At 29.6% G+C, this 20,372-nt stretch overlaps 1 protein-coding gene across 1 annotated transcript in view; it reads right to left on the reverse strand.

The window, feature by feature from the left end:
- Positions 1–2,268: 2,268 nt before the first annotated feature.
- Positions 2,269–20,372, reverse strand: part of LOC145318300 (orexin receptor type 2-like) — an 84,861-nt gene continuing 66,757 nt past the window's right edge. The window contains exons 11-14 of the mRNA XM_080159610.1: positions 18,201–18,301; positions 14,078–14,139; positions 9,444–9,537; positions 2,269–3,713 (exon numbers count right to left, since the gene is read on the reverse strand). Coding sequence (XP_080015736.1) covers positions 3,644–3,713; positions 9,444–9,537; positions 14,078–14,139; positions 18,201–18,301 — 327 coding nt within the window. The 3' untranslated portion in view covers positions 2,269–3,643. The remainder of the gene's footprint in view (positions 3,714–9,443; positions 9,538–14,077; positions 14,140–18,200; positions 18,302–20,372) is intronic.

The raw sequence follows: 20,372 nt of genomic DNA on the forward strand, positions 1-20,372 counted from the left end.
AAATATACACAAAGTGTAGGTATTTCACAAAAAAAATTCTTATTTATAATTTTCAATGTCAATTTAGACTAAAAATTTTAGCCAACAAATGAAGGAACGTGTTAATGATATAATTGGGCTAGACAGACGTATTCAAAATGATAATCCAACATGCTAAAAAGCTAAAATTGATTCAAGACTTGAGCTAGTATGAGAAAAAGTTGAAGTAAAAAGGAACATTTTCTAGGAACATTGTAAACGTGTGCAAATGTCTTTTTGTTTCAAATAGCTGTATATAAAAATACTACACAATGTTTTTCTCACTTCTAAAGAAAGGTTTTGCAGTTTTTTTAATGGATTGGGAAATACGTTAATTTGTATAAAGGTTTGTATCTATTGTTTTACACAATTTTCTTTTGCCAAACATAAATTAAATTTCTGTAAAACCGAAGTGTAAATTTATTTTCAATCTTCATTTTGGAGATGATACGCTAATAAAACTGCAACAAATTAACTGAAGACGAGATCGGAGATTTCAGCCTAACTAATAGTTTCTATACGTTAATTGAAAATTGTTACTGCGGCTGAGGCTGGCAAATGCTGAGATTGGCAACGGCTTTGAGTTACTGAACCTTCTTCTAAGCCATCCAACTTTCTAAAATCTTCACAGCTTGTTGCATGGGTGAGTTCAGCTGCAGATTCAGTTTCTTGAAAACTGTGGGCAGCTGAGGCTGAGGCTTTTTGGAAACCGAAACTGCGTGGTAGCTGTGAGGCAGAATTGAAATTTAATAGCTTTGGCTGAGGCCGTTTTTTTTTCTCTCCAGAAAATATCATTTCATAGATAAAAACTTTATTTTGATATTTGTGTAATAAACACTCTAAGAACCATTAAAATTTAGTGTTATGGGGCTATGGGGTTGAACGGGTTCCAGGGAGATTTTTCTAGTAATTAATTACAGAATGGTTACGTCAGTCTGATATGCTGGTAATCTAATTTTCAAATGAAAGCTTTTTTTCTTGGAACTTTTTTCTTATTTTATTGTTTTCTAAATTTTATTAACACAGCCTTTAAAATTTCCTTAATATTTTCTGAATAAATCTGGAATTCATGGTCTTTCAGCGAAAACTCTTAAATTGAATTAATTGCCCATTGTCCCCTCCCTTACTCTCTGCATGCAACCTATAATTCTCTGTGATTCAAACAAATAGGCAAATTCTTTCATGTAAAACTTGAACATCACTCTTATATGAAAATAATTAGATATTAAGAGTAATGTTATAAAAGTGTATTTAATGTATTTTTCTAATTAAAGGTAGAAAGAGCAGTTAGACCAATCAATTTTTATTTCTGGGAAAGTTGCCAACATAATTTATATAATATCTATAGTACAAAGTTGAACAATGTCTGTCTGTCCGTCAAAGGCTTAAGATCTCGGTAACCATAGAACCAATCGGGCTAAACACCGCCCCTAGGCGTTTTTTTTTAGTCCTTGGATACTTGTATTATATTGTGTTAAACCTATAGTATTTATTGTTTACAAAAAATAGTTTATTAATAAATTTCAATACAATGTAGTTACCATTTATACTAAATGAATATTAAATGTATAATATATGTTGTTTTGTCCCAATAAATATTTGAATTTGAATTTAAACAATTCAGGTTATATACTTATTGTTCATGTGGTAGTGTTAAGCTATTTTCTCCTAAAAAAACTGGCCTTTATATTTAATGTTTAATTTTAATATACGAGGATTGCTGTCTAGTTTAATAATACGATGCGGTAAATAGCTATTAACATACATAATAATTTAAACTATTTTCTCGTATTCGAATCCGGTGGATAGAAACCGGTTCTCATCCATACGAAAAAACTATGTCTAGCATCGTATTATATCCAGTTTTCTACGAATATAGAAATGTACAATCATAAGATTAAAACTAGTTTTTTAGCCGGTGCCTTCGGCACCACGGGGCTAAAAAAACTAGTTCTAATCTTATAATTGTACATTCTATATCCGCGGAAAGCCGTTTATAATACGATACGAGAAATAACTATTCTCGTATTCATTCGAATCCGGTGGATAGGAACTGGTTTTCATCCATACGAAAAAACTATGTCTAGCATCGTATTATATCTAGCTTTCTACGAACATAAAAATGTACAATCATAAGATTAAAACTAGTTTTAATATTATAATTGTACAATGTATATTCTATATCCGCGGAAAGCCGTTTATAATACGATGCGAGAAATAACTATTCTAGCATCAAAAACACAATTAATACAGTTTATAAATTTATATTTTTTACAAGTTAAGATATTGTACATTTAATAAAAAATGTTGCTTTTAAAATTGTACGATTCATAAAAATTACACAATAACTCATTATAAACGAGGCAATAAAAGCAAAGATTTACAGGTTAATATAACCAAAACAAACTCGCCTACGAAAATAACACGCATCAAATTTTGACGACAAATTGGTGTACATCCCCAATGATGATAAATAAATTCTTCTTCTGTAGATTGAAATAAAAGATGAAAAGGTTAGGCACTGTTAGTTTCAGCCAACGAATAAAGATTTTTTTGAACGAATGAGAGAACATGTCTAGAATTTTGTCTTTGAACGTAAATTGCAATCAAATATTCCCTTCCTTCCTAGCTAATGGGTAAAAAGAGAGAATAATATAAACAAAATGCCTTGGGTAACATACATATACATAGTGAGGAATACTAGGCTTTATAGAACAGGCTATCATGCATGTAAAAAAAACCACTTTGTGATATAATTGCGCAGCTACTTTTCAGTTATTAACTTGTACAATGTACATATCAATTTTTGTGCTTGTATTTTTATGTGCTTATATTTTTCATCATCAAAAGATAATGTCACAATGTAAGTATTTGAATTGCGTCGTGCGAACAAATTTGGTTCATAGTAATAAATAATGCTTAAAGATGGGCATAATGTTGACATAAATATGGAACAATTTGCTTTTAAGATGAGATTTAATATGATGTCAGTTATAAACGCTTTTATTAAATTCTAAATACTAATATCAAATACCTCATTTTTAGTTATTTCTATACTACTAGTTTTTTTACTTCGCTACTTTGGCAAGTTATCATCCTTTGTTCACTTTTTTACGAGGCTAATTTGTAACCTACATCTTTTTTAATAATCATTTAAAAACTATTAATTTCACAAATACACAAAAATATGAGACGGTATACTATATTATGTTAAATTTTATTTTTTACAGAAAAATTTATTTGTTTAAGGTACTTTTTCAGTTTTGTTATTTTTACGAAATTACTACATATACATACATTTACAATTTATTAAAATATATTTTTTTCACATTTTAAATGATACTTTGTAATGTTTGTTTTGATTTTTGAACACGATTTTTGTCATATTTTGACTTTTAAAAGCATTTTTTTGTTAACAATTTAAAGTTACTAAAAGCTGAAAGCATGTTTATCTCTCACAAGCTAAATCAAAGTCACTATCTTAAAAAGCTTTTTAACAGCTTAATTTTGTTCTAAACTATTGGGAGCTTACTTCTTAATGTATTCTAGCACTTAAATGTTTCATAATACTCTCCAAAGCTGCTAAAAGCTGTTCATATTTGATGAAAGCTGTTAATATTCCTGTTTAAAGAGCTGTTGGAAGCTGTCCCGAGGTTCTTCGTATGGAATTCAAATTTTTCAGCTCAATATTGTTTCTGAAATTAAAGAATTAAATAAATTTTCTGTCCATTGACCAACTACTACAGGCAGGAAGGGAAGGGTCATTGGACTATATATTATACTGGTACCCTAAGATTTTAAAACCTCGTTTTCTCATTCGTTGTATTATAAACTTTCGGTTCTTTTATCAAATTTTGATTGGTTGCTTCAAACTACCATTATTTTTCATCTAAAGAAGGGATAATTTAGTCAATCATCATTAAGTATGTTAATCTTTACATACTCGGGTTCCAATCTGGACCGCGTCACACTAGTATAAAATTATAACTATAGCTGTTAGGTCAGACAACTGACAAAAATAGTAAGACTTAGCCCATAAACGTACACATTACCATGCAGTAAGGACTTGTAGTTAAAAGTCGTGTACACAAATAGTGTTTGTATTTATGTTGTTTACTATTTCATCCTATTACCCAAATGAGACAGCAACCTCGCCCATATGAAGTATAAACACATTATATTAATAATGAGTATTTTAACACTTATTAATCTAAATTATGATAGTACAACTAATATATTGTACTCAAATTAGTAAAGCCATATTTCAAAACACAATTTGGCCCATAAGTAGTGCAGAATAAGCAAAATTTCACATAATAGTAATACAATAATGTTTCAGTAAATGTCATGTTGTTGTAGATTCCTTGCTCTTTATTTAGCGCACCTACTATTCTGCTAGCCGCATGACCAACGGACGTACTGACATACCCTAATAATACAGAAGCTACTCTACTTCAAAACATATACACAAGATACAATACATACATAAAAGTACATTACATACACATACACACACACACACGCTAACATCCACACACACACACATAATGTATAAAAAATAGCAGAAAACTGGGCACATAAACCTGACGGGAATGTTGAAGAGACCGTGAATAATTGAGGGAGGCCGTATGTCCATCCGTCTTATATTCCAATATAAAAACACAACACAAAGGTTTTACTGTGAGATTATTGTGTTGATTGTGGTAAAATAGAGCGGTGAATCTAATAATTTTTTATGGATAATAGTATTAGGAAAATAAAATAAGTTTAATATTTTTTCTAGCTTTTACTAAAGGATATAGGATATAAGTGGATATATTAACAGAAGAAAATTTGTCGTTAATTTAGCTTGCTAATATGGATCTAATTCATTGGTCAGTTAGTAGGAGACGGGGGGATGGGGTACTAAGCGTATCGTTATTTTAGTCAGCTGCGAGCATCCCTTTATCAGAGTAAATGAAAATCTGGTGCAACATCCAAGTAATAATATATCGATTATTTTACTAAACCTTTTTTTTACATAAAATAAACATCTAAACTATCCTGTTTACAAAATGTTAGTCAGTTGTCCTCTTTAAGAAGAAGCGAAGTTGCTATACGGTCTATTACAGCCAAATCAACCCAATAAACTCATTCTCTGTTTCAAGAGAAGAATAAAATAATCCTTACAAAGTTTTCCCATGATTAATTGGGAAATATTTTTCCTTGTTTAAATGTTTGTATATATTTTGTATGTTGATAAATTGTTTACAATTTATACAAAAACTTTTACTATTTTCTTTTTGATTATGGTTTTATTTTTCAAGCCTAAAAACTGCCATAGAAAAACCCAACTATTAATAATTGCAACTCTTTGACTTAAGCTGGCAAGACTTTTAAATAATCGCCATGCAATTTAGAAGCTTACAGATATACCAAATAGATTTGTCTTAGACCGCGGCTAACCGCCGAACCGATTTGGTTCTCCTTTAAAAAGTTGAAATTGAAAATGGGAGGTTGTCGATTTCACCCCGAAAAAAATATGAACACTCTCCTAAAACTTATTAGTTTTTCTTTTTGAAACCAAAGTAAAAATGGGAGGGTCAAATTCAACCTCCAAATACCTCAAGTGCCGTAAGAGACCTCTAAGATTGTAGCCGCTAGCATTGTTATGTTTTATGTTTCGGGGAGGGATATCTCTGAGGCTGTATTTGAGAAAAATAGCCTAAAACATGCCCATACACAATTATAAGATTTAGGTTACTTTTTGCACCAATCTTTTCATCCATATACAAAATTTTACTATTATTGACTTAAAAACCACAAATTTATTTAATGGATGTAGATTTATCCTATAAAATTTATTAGGCTGCCCACTCTAAATAAAGAAAATAATATTTCTCAAATTATTATTTATTTTCTGTACTTTGGAATGTAGGGTGTAGAAAAATAAAACTTTTTACAAAAAAAGCAGGGATCTTAAGGGAAAAGACGATGCATGATTTATTTATGATGATAAATTGTTATTAAACTATTGGTTGTAAGGTTCGAACCAAACAATCAATATTTATAAAGAGTACCCAAAGTCTTAGTTTAACCTAATGAATGAGATAATTACTAAAATGTGTCCTTGATTATAGCATTCCTGAACAAAAAAAGGGTAGGTTTTTTATATCTTTCTTTTATTGATATAATAAATTTATTGCATAAAAAAGAATATAATTTTACAATATGCATTTTTTTGTTGAGCAGATACACTTCGGTCTATTTGACCCAATAACAATTGTAAACAAGAATGACAGCTTCCATAAAAGCGAAGCTCTGAAACGGTATGACAGACAAAAATTAAATCCTGTAGAGTGTCAGAACTGAATATACAAATACAAATATATAAGTTTTGAAAAAATTATACGTAAATTTTTTTGCAAAAATTCTTAAATACAGAATACTGTTTAAGGACATACTGACATTTTTAGGACATTTTGGAGATGCTTCGCTTATAACATTGTACCTTATTGTAATAGGAATCAGTACACCAAAAATCAGATCAATCGAATGATTATATTATTACATAAAAATTTTTTTTTAGAAAATTACGGACATTCTGGTATTGATTTTATAGTTGTTACGCTTTCTAAATCGTATCTAACTACTACAGGAATCATCATGCAAAGTTTGAAATAGATTGGACAATTCTAACATGCCCAAATTAACGGCAAAAGCTATCTGTTATGTACGGACGTACGGACCGACCCTAATTATAGAAAAGATTCGCTTTTAAAAAAGATTAAAAGAAGACCAAGCAATATATTGTATCTAAAAGCAAGGATTGATTGGACCAGCTGTTGAAAATATATTCAAACGACAAAATGAAACAATCTAAACTAATTAAGATTAAACAAATTTCAAATGAACCTTTCTTTTAACTTGAGTAGACCTATCCTTGCATCTTAAGTTCTTAGCCTGAACATCAGACAAATGTGAATCATTCTTGAAAGTATATGCACTGCTAAAAATATATTTTTGGGTAAATACTGATTTTGTAAATAAAAAAGGTTGTTTATATGAATGTAGTTAAAATATTAGGTAGGGTGTTAAGTAGTTGCAAAAAAGGGTTAAATATTCTTTCTTTAAAAAACCCAACTTTATGATAAAAATGTCCACCCCCACTTTGTTTTTAAGATTTTTAAGGAATAAACTTGAATATAAGGGACATAAATTCTATCATGTATTTGTTTTTTTAATTATTTATTAAAGTTTTTATGATTTTTTTCCACGATTTTTAAGAGTAGGTAGATATATAAATAATCATACATGATGATATATTTATATTTATAGTATACATTAGTAATTTCTATTGTAATATTACATTTATTATTGTTATAACAAGGACAATAACACTCATAAGTAACGCAGCAACAACAAGATAATTGATAATTATTATAATTAAAATTTGAAGTTAAAAATATTACCGTATCATATCTTCATATGTGTTAAAGCCTTTTTTTGATTCATGATTTCATGTTTTAGAACCTTGAACTAAAAGATTCAAAACCTTGGCTGACAAATACATATATTTGCTGATGACTTCAATATATATTACTATACTGCAAAAATCTTAATAATCTATCCAGAAATAAAAAAGGAAAAATATGTTTCACTGACATACTGTTACTATATGTTATACTAGCGGCTAGGAGGGAGGAGTTGAATAAAAAAAAAACACATTTATTTTCATTTTAGACTAGTCAAACAAAATGTTTTGTGTGGTAGGGTTTTTTTTTGGAGGGGGGGGGGGGAGGAGGGGTAATTTTTTTCTAGGGGCGATTTCGCTTGGGAGGGTGCTGGTGCCCTCCTCTAAAATAGTTATCTCTGGACCTATGAAAAGCTACCCTGTTAACCCTCGGTTTAGCAGTTAGCGAGATCCTACGGTACAAACAGACAAACAAACAAACAATATCCTTTTTCTTTAAGGATAAGGAATAGGATATTCAGAAAAATGTAGATACAATTTGATGTATACATGTACAGACATTTTGACAACACACAAACCCACATAAACGAAGAAAAATTAGGTTTATAGAACACACTTTTCGTGTTAAAGGTTGGAGAGTGATTTAAAGCCTTATTTTCAAAAATACCAGCTTAAAATATTACTAAGGTGAAAAGAATTTATGTGTTAGATTAGAAGAGAATTAAATTAATTTCCATTAAAACAGATAAATGCACTTTCTATTCACAAAGAAAACTAAGTACACCATATTCAAGAAAACTTTGTTTCACCTGCTTATCTTTTATTTTAATTGAATTTATGAATAAGAGTGTTTTGGTGCTTTCCTTTAAAAGCTTCTAGCGAGCAAAGAACCCTTCCCAAGAAAAAAATAACCCTAAATTTCCAACATTACACATCATATCCATTTGTGTATAAAAATTTGATATTTTAATTCAAATACTTTAGCTCGGAAAAAGAAGCAGCCTAACAAAAAGTGACGCCATACTATACAAATGACCAGTATATATTTTACCATTGGTCAATTAAAATGTATACTGGTCTATCATCGTTCATTTGTATTGTAAGATATCATTTTTTATTAGGCACTATATGCTGACACAAAAATATGGTTTGCTTGGGGGAAGGGGAGGAGCTTATGAATGATGCAATCTTTTCTGAAAAAAACCAGATTTTTATTAAAAAGCTTAAATGACAGATTAGCAGACAGACAGACATAATTCTTTTTTTTTATCAAGTGTTTTTGTATTATGTAAGTGCACATCCTTGGTAAAATTGCAGATTTTAAATAAATTGTTTTTCATTGGCAGATATTGATTATTTTAAAAAAATATCAGGGATCTGAATGGATAGGGCAATAGACGATAAATTGTCATGTTTATAAAAGTTTTATAGTCATTTAAAAAGATAACGTTGTTAGAAAACTTTGGGTACCATTATAATTATAGACCAATTTCTCCTCCATTCCTGGAAAATAGGGACTAGTACTTTTACATCCGTCAAAAGTACAACAGATGTACTTCTTGCAAAATATGTTTTCCTTTCGAATAATAAATTGCCACATTGAATTTCAGGCTACCCTTTGAAAAGCTAAATATTTACTCCTAAAGAATAAGTGCCCAATAGGCATCTAGGGGCACTTAAAAGAAGGGTGGGAGAGGAGCGGAAGTCAGCCCTTCTCTTTCAACTTTAGGTGAAAAAGTTACTTTTTCTTGTGGTGATTGCAAATGAAAAGAGGATGTAAATAATTATAAACCTCTCCTGGACCTATGAGAAGCTTCATTGTAAGCGAGGACCATAATATCAGTTCAGCGAAATCCTTTGCTACACACAAATACACACACACAGCCTGTTACTTTTTATAACAGGATATACTTCATTAGGATCATTATTTCTAGCATATTATATAGATAAGTTTATGAAATTGAATATTCACCTGGTCTCGTTTGTAGCATGAAGATTATTTAAATGTCCTGGTCCACGTTTGCTTGCCTGCTGGGACCTCCAGGTTACACGCTGCTGGAAGGACGCTATATAATAAAAATATATTTATTGGCTTTCTCATAACAAATTACAGACAGCTTTCCGTGGATATTAAATGAAAAATTGTAATAATAAAATCAGTTACATTAGCCACGAGGAATCGAAGGCCCGGGCTAATAAAAATGGTATTAATTTTAAGCTTTTTATTTCAATATACTTCGTTGAAACTGTCTAAAATACGATGCTATACATGATTTTTCAGTAAGGCTGAGAACCTGTCTAATCCAGTGTATAATAATCGGTTTCGAAGCCATACGCGAAAACAATAAAGCGTTACTGAAATACAGATCTAAATAGGTAGAAATATATGGTAACTTATAAATATAAAAACGTGCATGGTAACGAATTGTGCCTGTTTTGGGCAATGGCATTCCCACCATCTGTTGAGTATCTGACAGAGCAGCAGTAGGTACTACTTTTGGCGTCTTTTTGTAGTGGGACAAAGTGTCTCAAAAATCAGCCATGTGACGTCATAAAAAAGAAGGAATTATCCATCTATTTTTTAGGGGTTTTCTGCCCCACTTCTCCCTTTTTTTATGACGTCACATGGCTGATTTTTTAGACACTTTGTCCCACTACATCTTGTTTTGTTCCGCTGTTAAAGTAGAGATTCGAACCCACCACTTTTCCGACCATTTCATTTTACCAATAATGATAGTAAAATAATACATAAAAATGTTATTTAGTTTATTTGTAACTTGGCAAAGAGATGATAAATCAAAAGAAAAGTAGAGAGGGTGGCCTGCAGACGACAGAAACAAGGATGACAACTTACAAAGATAAGTAGAGAGGGAGGTCTGCATAAATTCTTTTGAAAAATTTAATCTTTTATGTTGGTAGAACAAATGGATATAAGTTATACGTGGATATATTGACAGAGGTAAAATTGTCGTCAATTTAGCTTCCTAATTTGGACCTCATTTATTTGTCAGTTCAATCATCAAGTAAAAAGTGAGGGAATGGGGATAAAGAGTGTGGATGTTATCGTTACTTTAGCCAACTGAGAGCATCATTATATCAGAGTACATGAAACTCTGTTGCAACATCCAAGTAATCAAAATATCGATTATAGAACAGAATTTGTTCTTACTCATCTTAATGATAACAGATTGTACTTTAAAAGAAAGTGGTAGCTCTACAAAGGAATGGTAGAACTTGGATTGGAATTTGGATTAGATTAGAACAAATAGTTGCAGGGATGATGGGAATAGTGCCACTGGAGTATAAATTTACTAGTCTCAAAAGTTGTTTTATAAACAAATTCTCTCATTCGTTGACTATAAAAGCTTTGTGGACTCTAACCAAATCTTTGGTTTGTGATACAAACAACCGTTGTTACAAGAAATACTTTTAATACTACGAAAGGGGTAATTCTATCTGTCCAAATTGTGGGTGTACTATAATACATCTTCCATTGTCTTATCTCTTAAGATTCCCAAATTTTGGAAAAGGATTAGGAAGAATTATTGAGGTAAATTCTAGTCTTACAAAAATTAGGGCAAAAATTTGTTAATTAATTCTACATAAAACTAAAAAACATATTTAATGTCCAAAAAATGACTTAATCAATTTACTTCAACAAAAGTAGACTACAAAGTACAAAGTTCTTTTTTATGGTGAGTTTAGGTTAGATTATATGTTTAGACAAGTGTTAGGAGAGCACAGTATGCCAAACGTCTTGTAGCATTATGGTTCGCGATCAAAAAAAAAGAGGTATAGCCCAATAAAGGATAAAAAACAAATTTTAAACTTAATTGCTTGAAGTATATTTTATTTTATATTCAACTATGCATTTAAAAATTTAAATGCCATTAAATTTTTTTTTAAATGGTATGAAATAAAAATCTACCTTTATACCAATTAAACATTATCTAATAAGTCTAACTAAGTTAATAAAATTTATTCTTTGATAGATATTTAGAAGGCTAACAAGCGGACTTGCATAGATACAATTATATTTTTTGAGTTATAAGAGAAATTTTTATTTGCAACATTGTATGAATGCTAAAATGTTCCGGATAAAAACAATCTGATATCCAATTTGCGCAATCTCCAGGGACAACCACAATTTCACTGACATACAATACTTTACATGAAAACTCAGGTAGCTAATAATCATATGATCATTTTATTACAATGGATATAGTATATACGTGGATATTAGGACAGGGAGAAAGATTGTCGTCAATTTAGGTTGCTAACATGGAACTCATTTAATGGTCAGTTCGTTTATAAAGTAGGTTTTTTTTATGAAATACAGTAACTAATTAACTAAACTCGTTTTGTGTCCTCTATGAAACAATTTATATATCTAAATGCTTTAATATTATGAAATTTATCCATGATTGACATTAATTCAGCTTAGAGTCAGTCTGTCAGTCGTACATGCCCTATGGACATTTCAAATTATATAGTAGCTTTATCAAAATGAAAATATGCTATTGATAAAATAGTTGTTGTGTAATGTTTACTCATTGGATGTTCAGGTTTAAGTTTGTTTGTTTATTCTCAATTCTAAATTATAATCAGAAAAAATCCATCAACAAACATTGGTTATAGAAGTGATACTTCTTTATAATTTGAATTGACTCTTTAAATTCAAGTACATTAGAAATTTATCTTTACTATGTAACATAGAGTGATCAACACAGTTTATTTAAATATGTTGTTTTTAAATTGTTTTTTGTCCAATACACATTGTTTCATTGTTTAATTTTAAATAATCATCAGTTGGTTTATAAAAAGATATTATACTTTTTAATATCTTTTAAAACATAGCAAGTTGTTTTAAGATAATATGCTATTCAATTTAAAGTCCAGAGATTTAAAGGCTTTTAATTGATTTTTAAATTTTTCTTATTATGTCGGTTTCGAGATAATGATTATAATATTCTAGATTTTGAAACTGCTGCTTAACTTTTAAATTCGTTGTCCTTGTTTTTGAGTCCTCTCAGAAAAAACTCGAACCTGAATTTCATTTTTTTACAGCAAATCATTTCTTATTTTATACTTGTCCGTTCGTCCATCCGTCCATAAATTTTTGTTAGGCTTTAAAATCTTCTTCAATAATATGTCAAGTTACAAAACAGTTTAGCTTGAAAATCAGTCAGTTTTATTAGAATCCATTTGTTATATTGCTTTTTATTATATTATCTTGGCTTATACTAGAATTAGGTATTTTATTTAAATGTATTATAGAATTAAATATTTTTAAATCTAATTTTTACATTATAATTGGTGGTTGTATAATAATTTAATCAACATGTTTATAATATCTTTATGAAAAGCCAAATAGTCGATGTAAATGATGTCAATAATTTGAATACCTTATTCCATGGCATGTCGATAGTAAGTCAGCAATGATTACTCTTATCTACCGACCTATAATCGACATAATTGTATGTCAACAGAACCCTGAACCATCCCAACAGAATTGAGATTTAATTCTATTTTTTTTCAAGTGAATTTATAGGAAAGTAAAATAAGATTTAGAAGGAATTGGCATAATCTTGAAACTTTTGCAAGTAAAGGGAAGAAATCGATATTATATTACTTGGATGTTGCAACAGATTTTCATATACTCTGATAAAGTTATATTCGCAGCTGGCTAAAATAACAATTCCCCCAATCCACCATCTTTATCCCATCCTCCCCCCTCTTATTGAATGACAAACTTAACATAAATGAGGTTCATATTAGCAAACTAAATTGACGACAAATTTTTCACTGTCAATATCTCCCATATATTCTATATCCATTGGTGAAGGGTATAATTAAAAAAAAGTAAAATGCTTTTCTTTCATTATTTTGCTTGATGCAAAAAAATTGGATCTATTGCAGTTCATGGTAAAATGTTCACTGTATCAATTATCTCCAAAAAATCTATGAACTCTTATATTAATAACGAACGGCCAAATGCGCGAAAAGTTCTCATTTTGTGCATTGTTTTCTCAGTCAAGTTTTCCCTGTGCATAATTGGATCTTGGCTACTCCATATAAATTATAAGGCTTATCGTACCGCATAATGCGATGTGCGATGTTTGGCAGCTAAACATAGATATTTCGAGATTATCGATCCCAGGAACATTTTACCATGAACTTCACTAGATCTGGAAAGTTAAATTGCAATTACAGGCTACATTTTGATTAATAAAAGAACAGTACACAAAATAAAATTTAAAAAATCAGAGTAGACTTCGTTACTAAACAAGGATAAAAGCAATGAAGCACAAAAATCTTAAGGACGGAAAAATGGACAAAGTTAGTTATATAGCAGATGCTCATAGTTATAAAAATCTTCACAAAAATTAGCTAATTATCTTAAAAAGCAGCCTAAGAAACAGAGCATTACATAAGACCTACGTACCAAGTAAGTAATTAGATTAACATCATTTTTTCGTTGATTGTTTTATCTAGTAAGATACCTTAAGATTGTAGATATCTTATTATTTTAGTTTAATGTAGCACAAGAACATGCCCTATTCATAGAGTTGCAGCGCTACATAAACTAAGAAGAAGCATACTTACAATTTCTCTCGTCTCTGTGAATTTCCTTATTTGTACAGAATAGAATATTCTTGAAACATTGTCTGTAAAATAATATATTCATTACTAGTGGCTCACCCCTCCCATTTATAGATATTTTATTTTTTATGTAAGGGCCTTATCACTTTGAGGGTGATGGTACAAAATAGCCTAAAACCTACATTGAACCAATTCTAAACTATCCTGGAACAATCGCGGCTGTGGCTGAATTTAAAATTGGCGGTTAAGTTACGATTAGGACGTGTGCGATTGAAGGAAGCTGCGATAGACGGCCGAGCCATGGACGGACAAAGTCATTAGTATTGACATTTTAACTACTGTTGCTTCATCAAACTCATGACAGCAGTAAAATCTCTTTCAAAGACCATACCCTGACTAAATTTCAAGTGTAAGGGTCATGCATTTAAAATCAGATTATTTTTGGATTTTCAGAATAATGAAGGAAAATGTAATCAATAGACAATCAGAGTTAGAGATGCCGAGATTCACACATTTTTAGAATTACCATATCTTTTTAAATTTGTATTGAAATCTATAAAAAGAATAGAGATTGTTGGAGAAAAATGTGAGAAAATAAAATAAAGTAAACCTTTAAAACTTTTGAGCAACGTCATTAAATTTAAGCAGAATAATCTTTTAAATAAACGTAATCTTAACTTTATTTTTAGCAGAAATTTGATATATTATGATACAGGGAAAATGTAAATTTTTAATGAATTATTACAAAGTTTTAATTTCCCCAAAAAAATCTTTGAAAAGACTAATTATATACAAGATACATACATTTTACTAGAATCCTATTACATAGGTTAGTATTTAATAAGATTTTTTAGTCTGAAGCCTAATATTTAGATAAAAACTAAAAAGATTGAGTCCTCCTTTTAATGGGAGCTTTTACATAGGTTCAAGGATGGTTTAAGTATATTCTATTTTAAAATTAAAGGCTTGATATGGTTTTTCCCTATGTTCTGCCTCCTTACAATTAGAAAATAATTTTAGGATTAAAACATCTATTTATTGTAAATGTACAGCCTATTTTAAATGTGCATAAATTCTGAAATTTGTTTTCACAGTTGATAAAAATGGATCAACACCGAATAATCTTACATTTGTTCCAGACCTTGTGTTATAGACGAGACTATTGTATAGTAAGTGAAAGATTTATAAATACCCATGAGGCAACCAAACTCCAGAGAACAATAAATGGTAGAAAATTAAGGGGTATCTTAAAACACAACGCTACATATTGCGAGAGAAAAATTAAATTAATGAAACAAGTTATTTCCGATATGACAAGAATGATTGAATTGTGTTTTTAATTCAACCTTATTCTTGATATTTATAATTTCTTCATTTAAAAAGATGATAATTTGTTATAAACTATGAAAAGAAACCTTTTTATATGCCGTGGGTTAGAGATAGAGATTTTAGTGGAAAGAAGAGAGAGGGATTGGGGGTAAGTTTTTGAAAGTGACACCAGCAACCATAAAAATTATCGATGGTACCAGACACCTCAACTGAGATTCTATTTTTGATATTAAATATTAAAATTTTTTAAAGCTGACTTTAAGTAGTAATTACCCTTTCATATTTAAGAAGATTAGAAAGTTTGGAAAAAAGGTCTAATATTTTTATAATAAAGAGAAGAAACTCATACTAAATATAAAAATAAAGGATTACTTTTTTTATCAAATGTGTTGTTCAGTTCAAACTGCTTAAAATAAATAGTAAATGTTTTTTTTGGTGAGAGAAAGAACATCAAATTATGGCTTCGAATCCTATAAATTTCCACTGGATTAAACTGGATATGAATACCGACGTATAGTTTAGTTTTGTAGAAAAAAATCATAGGCCACTTCTAAAATATGATTTTCCTATACCCGGAAAAGTGCTACACCATTATTTGTTAGCGATAAAAACGGCTGATATTTGCAGATGTAAGTAAAAACTTAAAACGGCAGCATTTTTATTTCTTTCGACAATCTGCTGCTAAAGCCGCATCAAAGTTAACAAACCGCCGCCGATTATCTCTTCAAATCTTCCTCTTTACAACAATTCGCTATTTTTTTTCTAAAGTCAAGCTAAAATACATTTCAAATTATGCTCATACATTTTACAGTTTACATTAAATTCATATTTCTCTGTTCTCTAGCTTTCAAGAGCTTTGATCGATGGTAAGATGTGAATTTAATCTTTTTGTCCATAAATCTGTGAACAATTTATAATAATATTTCTAAATATTTAGAGCATATTTCCAAATTTATTGGCAACATACTTTCATTTATTTTTGTAACTTTGAACAAAAAAAGCTATTTTTGAAAGCGAAGCTTTTCTATAATGAGGGTCGGGCCGTACGTCCGTCTGTACGTAACAGATAGCTCTTTTAGTTAATTTAGGCATGTTAGAATTGTCTTATCGATTTCAAACTTAGAATGATGTTTCCTGTAGGAGTTAGGTACGAGTTAGAAATAGAAGCAACTCTATAATCGTTACCAGAAAGTCCGTACGTCCATTTGAACATGTTGCTTTTAAAACTTTTTTTAACATCAAACTTTTATGTGATAAAATTATCCGATTGGTCTGATTTTTGGAATACTGATTCCTAGGACAACAAAGTACATTGTTATAAGCGAAGCATCTCTATAATCAAGTCCTAAAAATGTAAGTATGTCCTTATACAATATCCTGTATTTAAGCAGTTTTTCAGCAGATTTACTTACAATTTTGTTTCGTTCGACTTTTATACATTTATATTCTGATTATTCAGTTCAGACACTATACAAGTGTTTATGTTCATTTGTCCTCTCGTTTCAGAGCTTCGCTTTTATGGATGCTGTCATCCTTGTTTATACTAAGGCGAAAGTAGTAATGTTATTTCTATTATTTTTGTTTCCAGGTCTAAAAAAACTTACTGGATGGTTTACAATTTTAAGGTGGTAAACAAAGAAATGTAAAGGGTGGGTTTTGTCTATTATGATCCGCTATCAACTGAACTGATTGAAATCTCCATTTCAGGGACTCCTCACATACCGAGATCAGGGATAAGGGATGGGAAACGTAGGAAAATATTATTTCAGGCCTATTTCAAGCCTAGGCCTATTTCTAGCCTAATGAACCAGTTTTGGGATAGCGCAGTGGTTCGTATAAAATGCTAATGAAAAAGCTGTGTGTGTGTGTGTAGATAAAGTATAGAAACAAATTCAGGTAGCTAGTTTAAAGTAAAAAACATAACTTTTTATAAACCTATATATTAATGGCTTTTGTTAAAATGAAGTTTTTTCTCTCCCAAAGTTTTTTATCTTTTACTTTGGTAATTTGAACTGTCAGAAAGCTATCGTTGGGTTTCCCTCAGACAGATTTTAGTTTATATTATTTGCATTTTTATTAATGAGTAAAAATTTTATTTGAAAATTTCATTGCTAATTAAAATTCAAAATAAATAAAAAAATATGCACTTGGGTAACATTCTATCAAGTTCTTTGGAAACTATACTGGATATAATGTAATGATATATCTGTACTGTGTTGTATTGTACAAAAATTAGGGTGAAGGTGTTGTATCAACTCCGTACTAAATTTTTAAAATTAAAAATACAACATCTAATTTATAAACTACCAAATGAAAATTCGTAGCTACCTTCTTTCCAAAAAAATAATCCCGTTATTTTTGTTTTTTTCTATGTGGTCCTTTTTTAATGTTTAACTCTAAGCAGATTTAAGAATTTAACTAATGTGATCTAACACCATTTATATTTATTTTTTCGTAGCAGACGAAATCATTATTTTTTCTATAATTGTCTGCTTCTAAAATTTCCGCCATCTGTAATTTGGGCTTGTCACAGAACACTATTGGTTTAGAGCGGTAGCCAATATGAGCCGTCCGCCAGTAAGGTCATTAAATTAGGCAAATGGTAAAAGTTGCATGATCCCTTTCAAAACCAGGCCGAGACCTAATTTATGGCCAGGTTTCCTATCCCTTATCCCTGACCGAGATGTTTTAGGCTATTTTATTTCTAAATTTAAATCAGGTTGAATAGATTTTTTCCTGCAATACAGAGCCCCTAGATGCAGTGGGCGCTGTCACTAGTAATGAATAATTTATATTCCTGAAGTTTTCACAGAATACCATGTATATGACAGGATTCAACATACTGTGAGAGAAGAACATAAACTCAAACCAAAATTTCATCTCCTTCGATAACAAACTCTAAAAAAAAATTATATGAATTGAACAAGGATGACAACATCCATAAGTTGTGAAGCAAATAAAATCATAAATGGAATAACGGATAAAGTGAGTTATAGAGCAGATGTTTAGTGATCATAAGAAGGGAGAGGAAGAATATGTGATAATTAGGAATAAATAATCACGAAATCTTTTTAAAAATGCTTACATATTTTGTAGCATGCCGACAAACCGACGAGCCAAGTCAGTTGTATGCTAGAAGATCTTTGCCCCAGTAGATGCTGGTTGAATGTTATTTAAAAAATGAAAGAAAAAAGGAAGTGTGTTCGTTGATCAACTTATAGCAATGAGTAAAAGCACCTAATTACTATGCTTTTAAAATTATACATTATTGTTTTATGATTACCCATGCAAGGTTTGAAATAGCTAACCGTTGTACAAACCCTGCATGTAGTATGCTTTGATTTTAAAATAAACAACTAACCCAAATACCCAACTAAAAATTTAATTTTAGAATGAATGTTTGTTTTGAGAAAATATTCTTTTCCATTTATCTTAATGTAAATTCGATATCTCACCCATTTTTCTTTCTTTCTATAACTTTTCTATAACTTCTTCTTTATTATTTACTTTGTACTTTTAAAAAAAGTTTTAGGAGGTTAATTTTAATAAGATACTATTTGTACTAAAAGATCTTTCTAACAGCGGAACAGATACGGTCCTCCTGTACAGTACACGGTTGGACCCTCAGATGTAAAAACTTTATTTTAGTGTTTGGCCAAAATGACTTAGCAATTGTATCTGTAAGTACGTCTAATAACACCCTTTGCTATTTTTAAAATCCTAGAAAATTTTTTTTGCAAGAAAATTGCATAAATTCGCAACCTTTTTTAGAACCACTACATAACTCGAGTTTTAAAACTTTTTATATAAAATCCTTTTTACAAAAAATATCAATAATTAATTAAAATTAAACCTAAAAGAAAAAAAATCTCATTACACGTGTTAATTTGCATGTTTTAGGTCTTTTTTTGAGGAAAAGAACTTCCACATTTTTGACCATAATCATATTTTTTTAACATTTCAAAGTAAAATATAATAAAACTTAAACGATTTTTCTTGAATTATCAGTTGAAAATTTCATCAAACATGCAATTTAAGTGATGAAAATTTAATAAAATCATTTTTTGAATGTTTAGAATTACCAATTTTCTACATTTAAAACAAAATGTTAACAAAATTTAAAAACATTTTAACATATAACTTCAAAAATCAATAACATTTTATAAAAAGATGTTTCAAAAAAATAAATCATTAAAAGGTATTAAAATGCATTTGAAATTACTTAAAATTAAAACGAGAACATCTTTTTACACTGTATTCTGTGTAATAGAGTTTAAATGAATGACATGATTAGTGAATGAAATATTTCCTAAACTCATTAAGCCTTTTTGTGACTATATTAAAAATAATTTATTTTGTTTTATATTGTTTTTTTATTCAAATATTTGACAAAATTTTCCCTACCCCAATAAAATAAAGTCAATTTTTACTGTTTCCAGGTTTTTCTTTATAATTATAACAATTAAATATAATATAAATCTTCATTATCTTTTATTTGAATTATCATACACATTAAAATGTAAAGTATAAGCTAGAATAGCACTTTTTTCAACGAATATTTTAATGACATTATATCAAAATAATTCCTCTTAAATATCACACAACATATGATTGGGAAGTATAGCCATTTCTTGGAGGTATAATATTTACAAAAATACCATTAATTCTGTTTTTATCAGAAGTTAAAAAATTGAACAATTCTAAAACAATGGTTGGCTGTCTAGATATTGAGTACACTAAGACTACGGCTCTGTTCTATTGAAATAACGTTGCAAAAAGAGGGGTTCTGAAAGTAATCTACCTAATTTTTTTTAAAGAACCAACAAGTACTGTCAGTATCTTTTTTCTTGTAATCTAGCAGACAATCAAATCATAACACAATTTTCATGATAAAATATTCAGGTTTCTACTTCACATTTTAAAAAATATACTGATCAATAAAATGTTCAAAATTTTACTTTGTACTAAT

This window comes from Acartia tonsa, chromosome 4 (assembly GCF_053477335.1).
Source record: "Acartia tonsa isolate MP-2025a chromosome 4, ASM5347733v1, whole genome shotgun sequence".
In the NCBI taxonomy this organism is placed as follows: Eukaryota; Metazoa; Arthropoda; class Copepoda; order Calanoida; family Acartiidae; genus Acartia; species Acartia tonsa.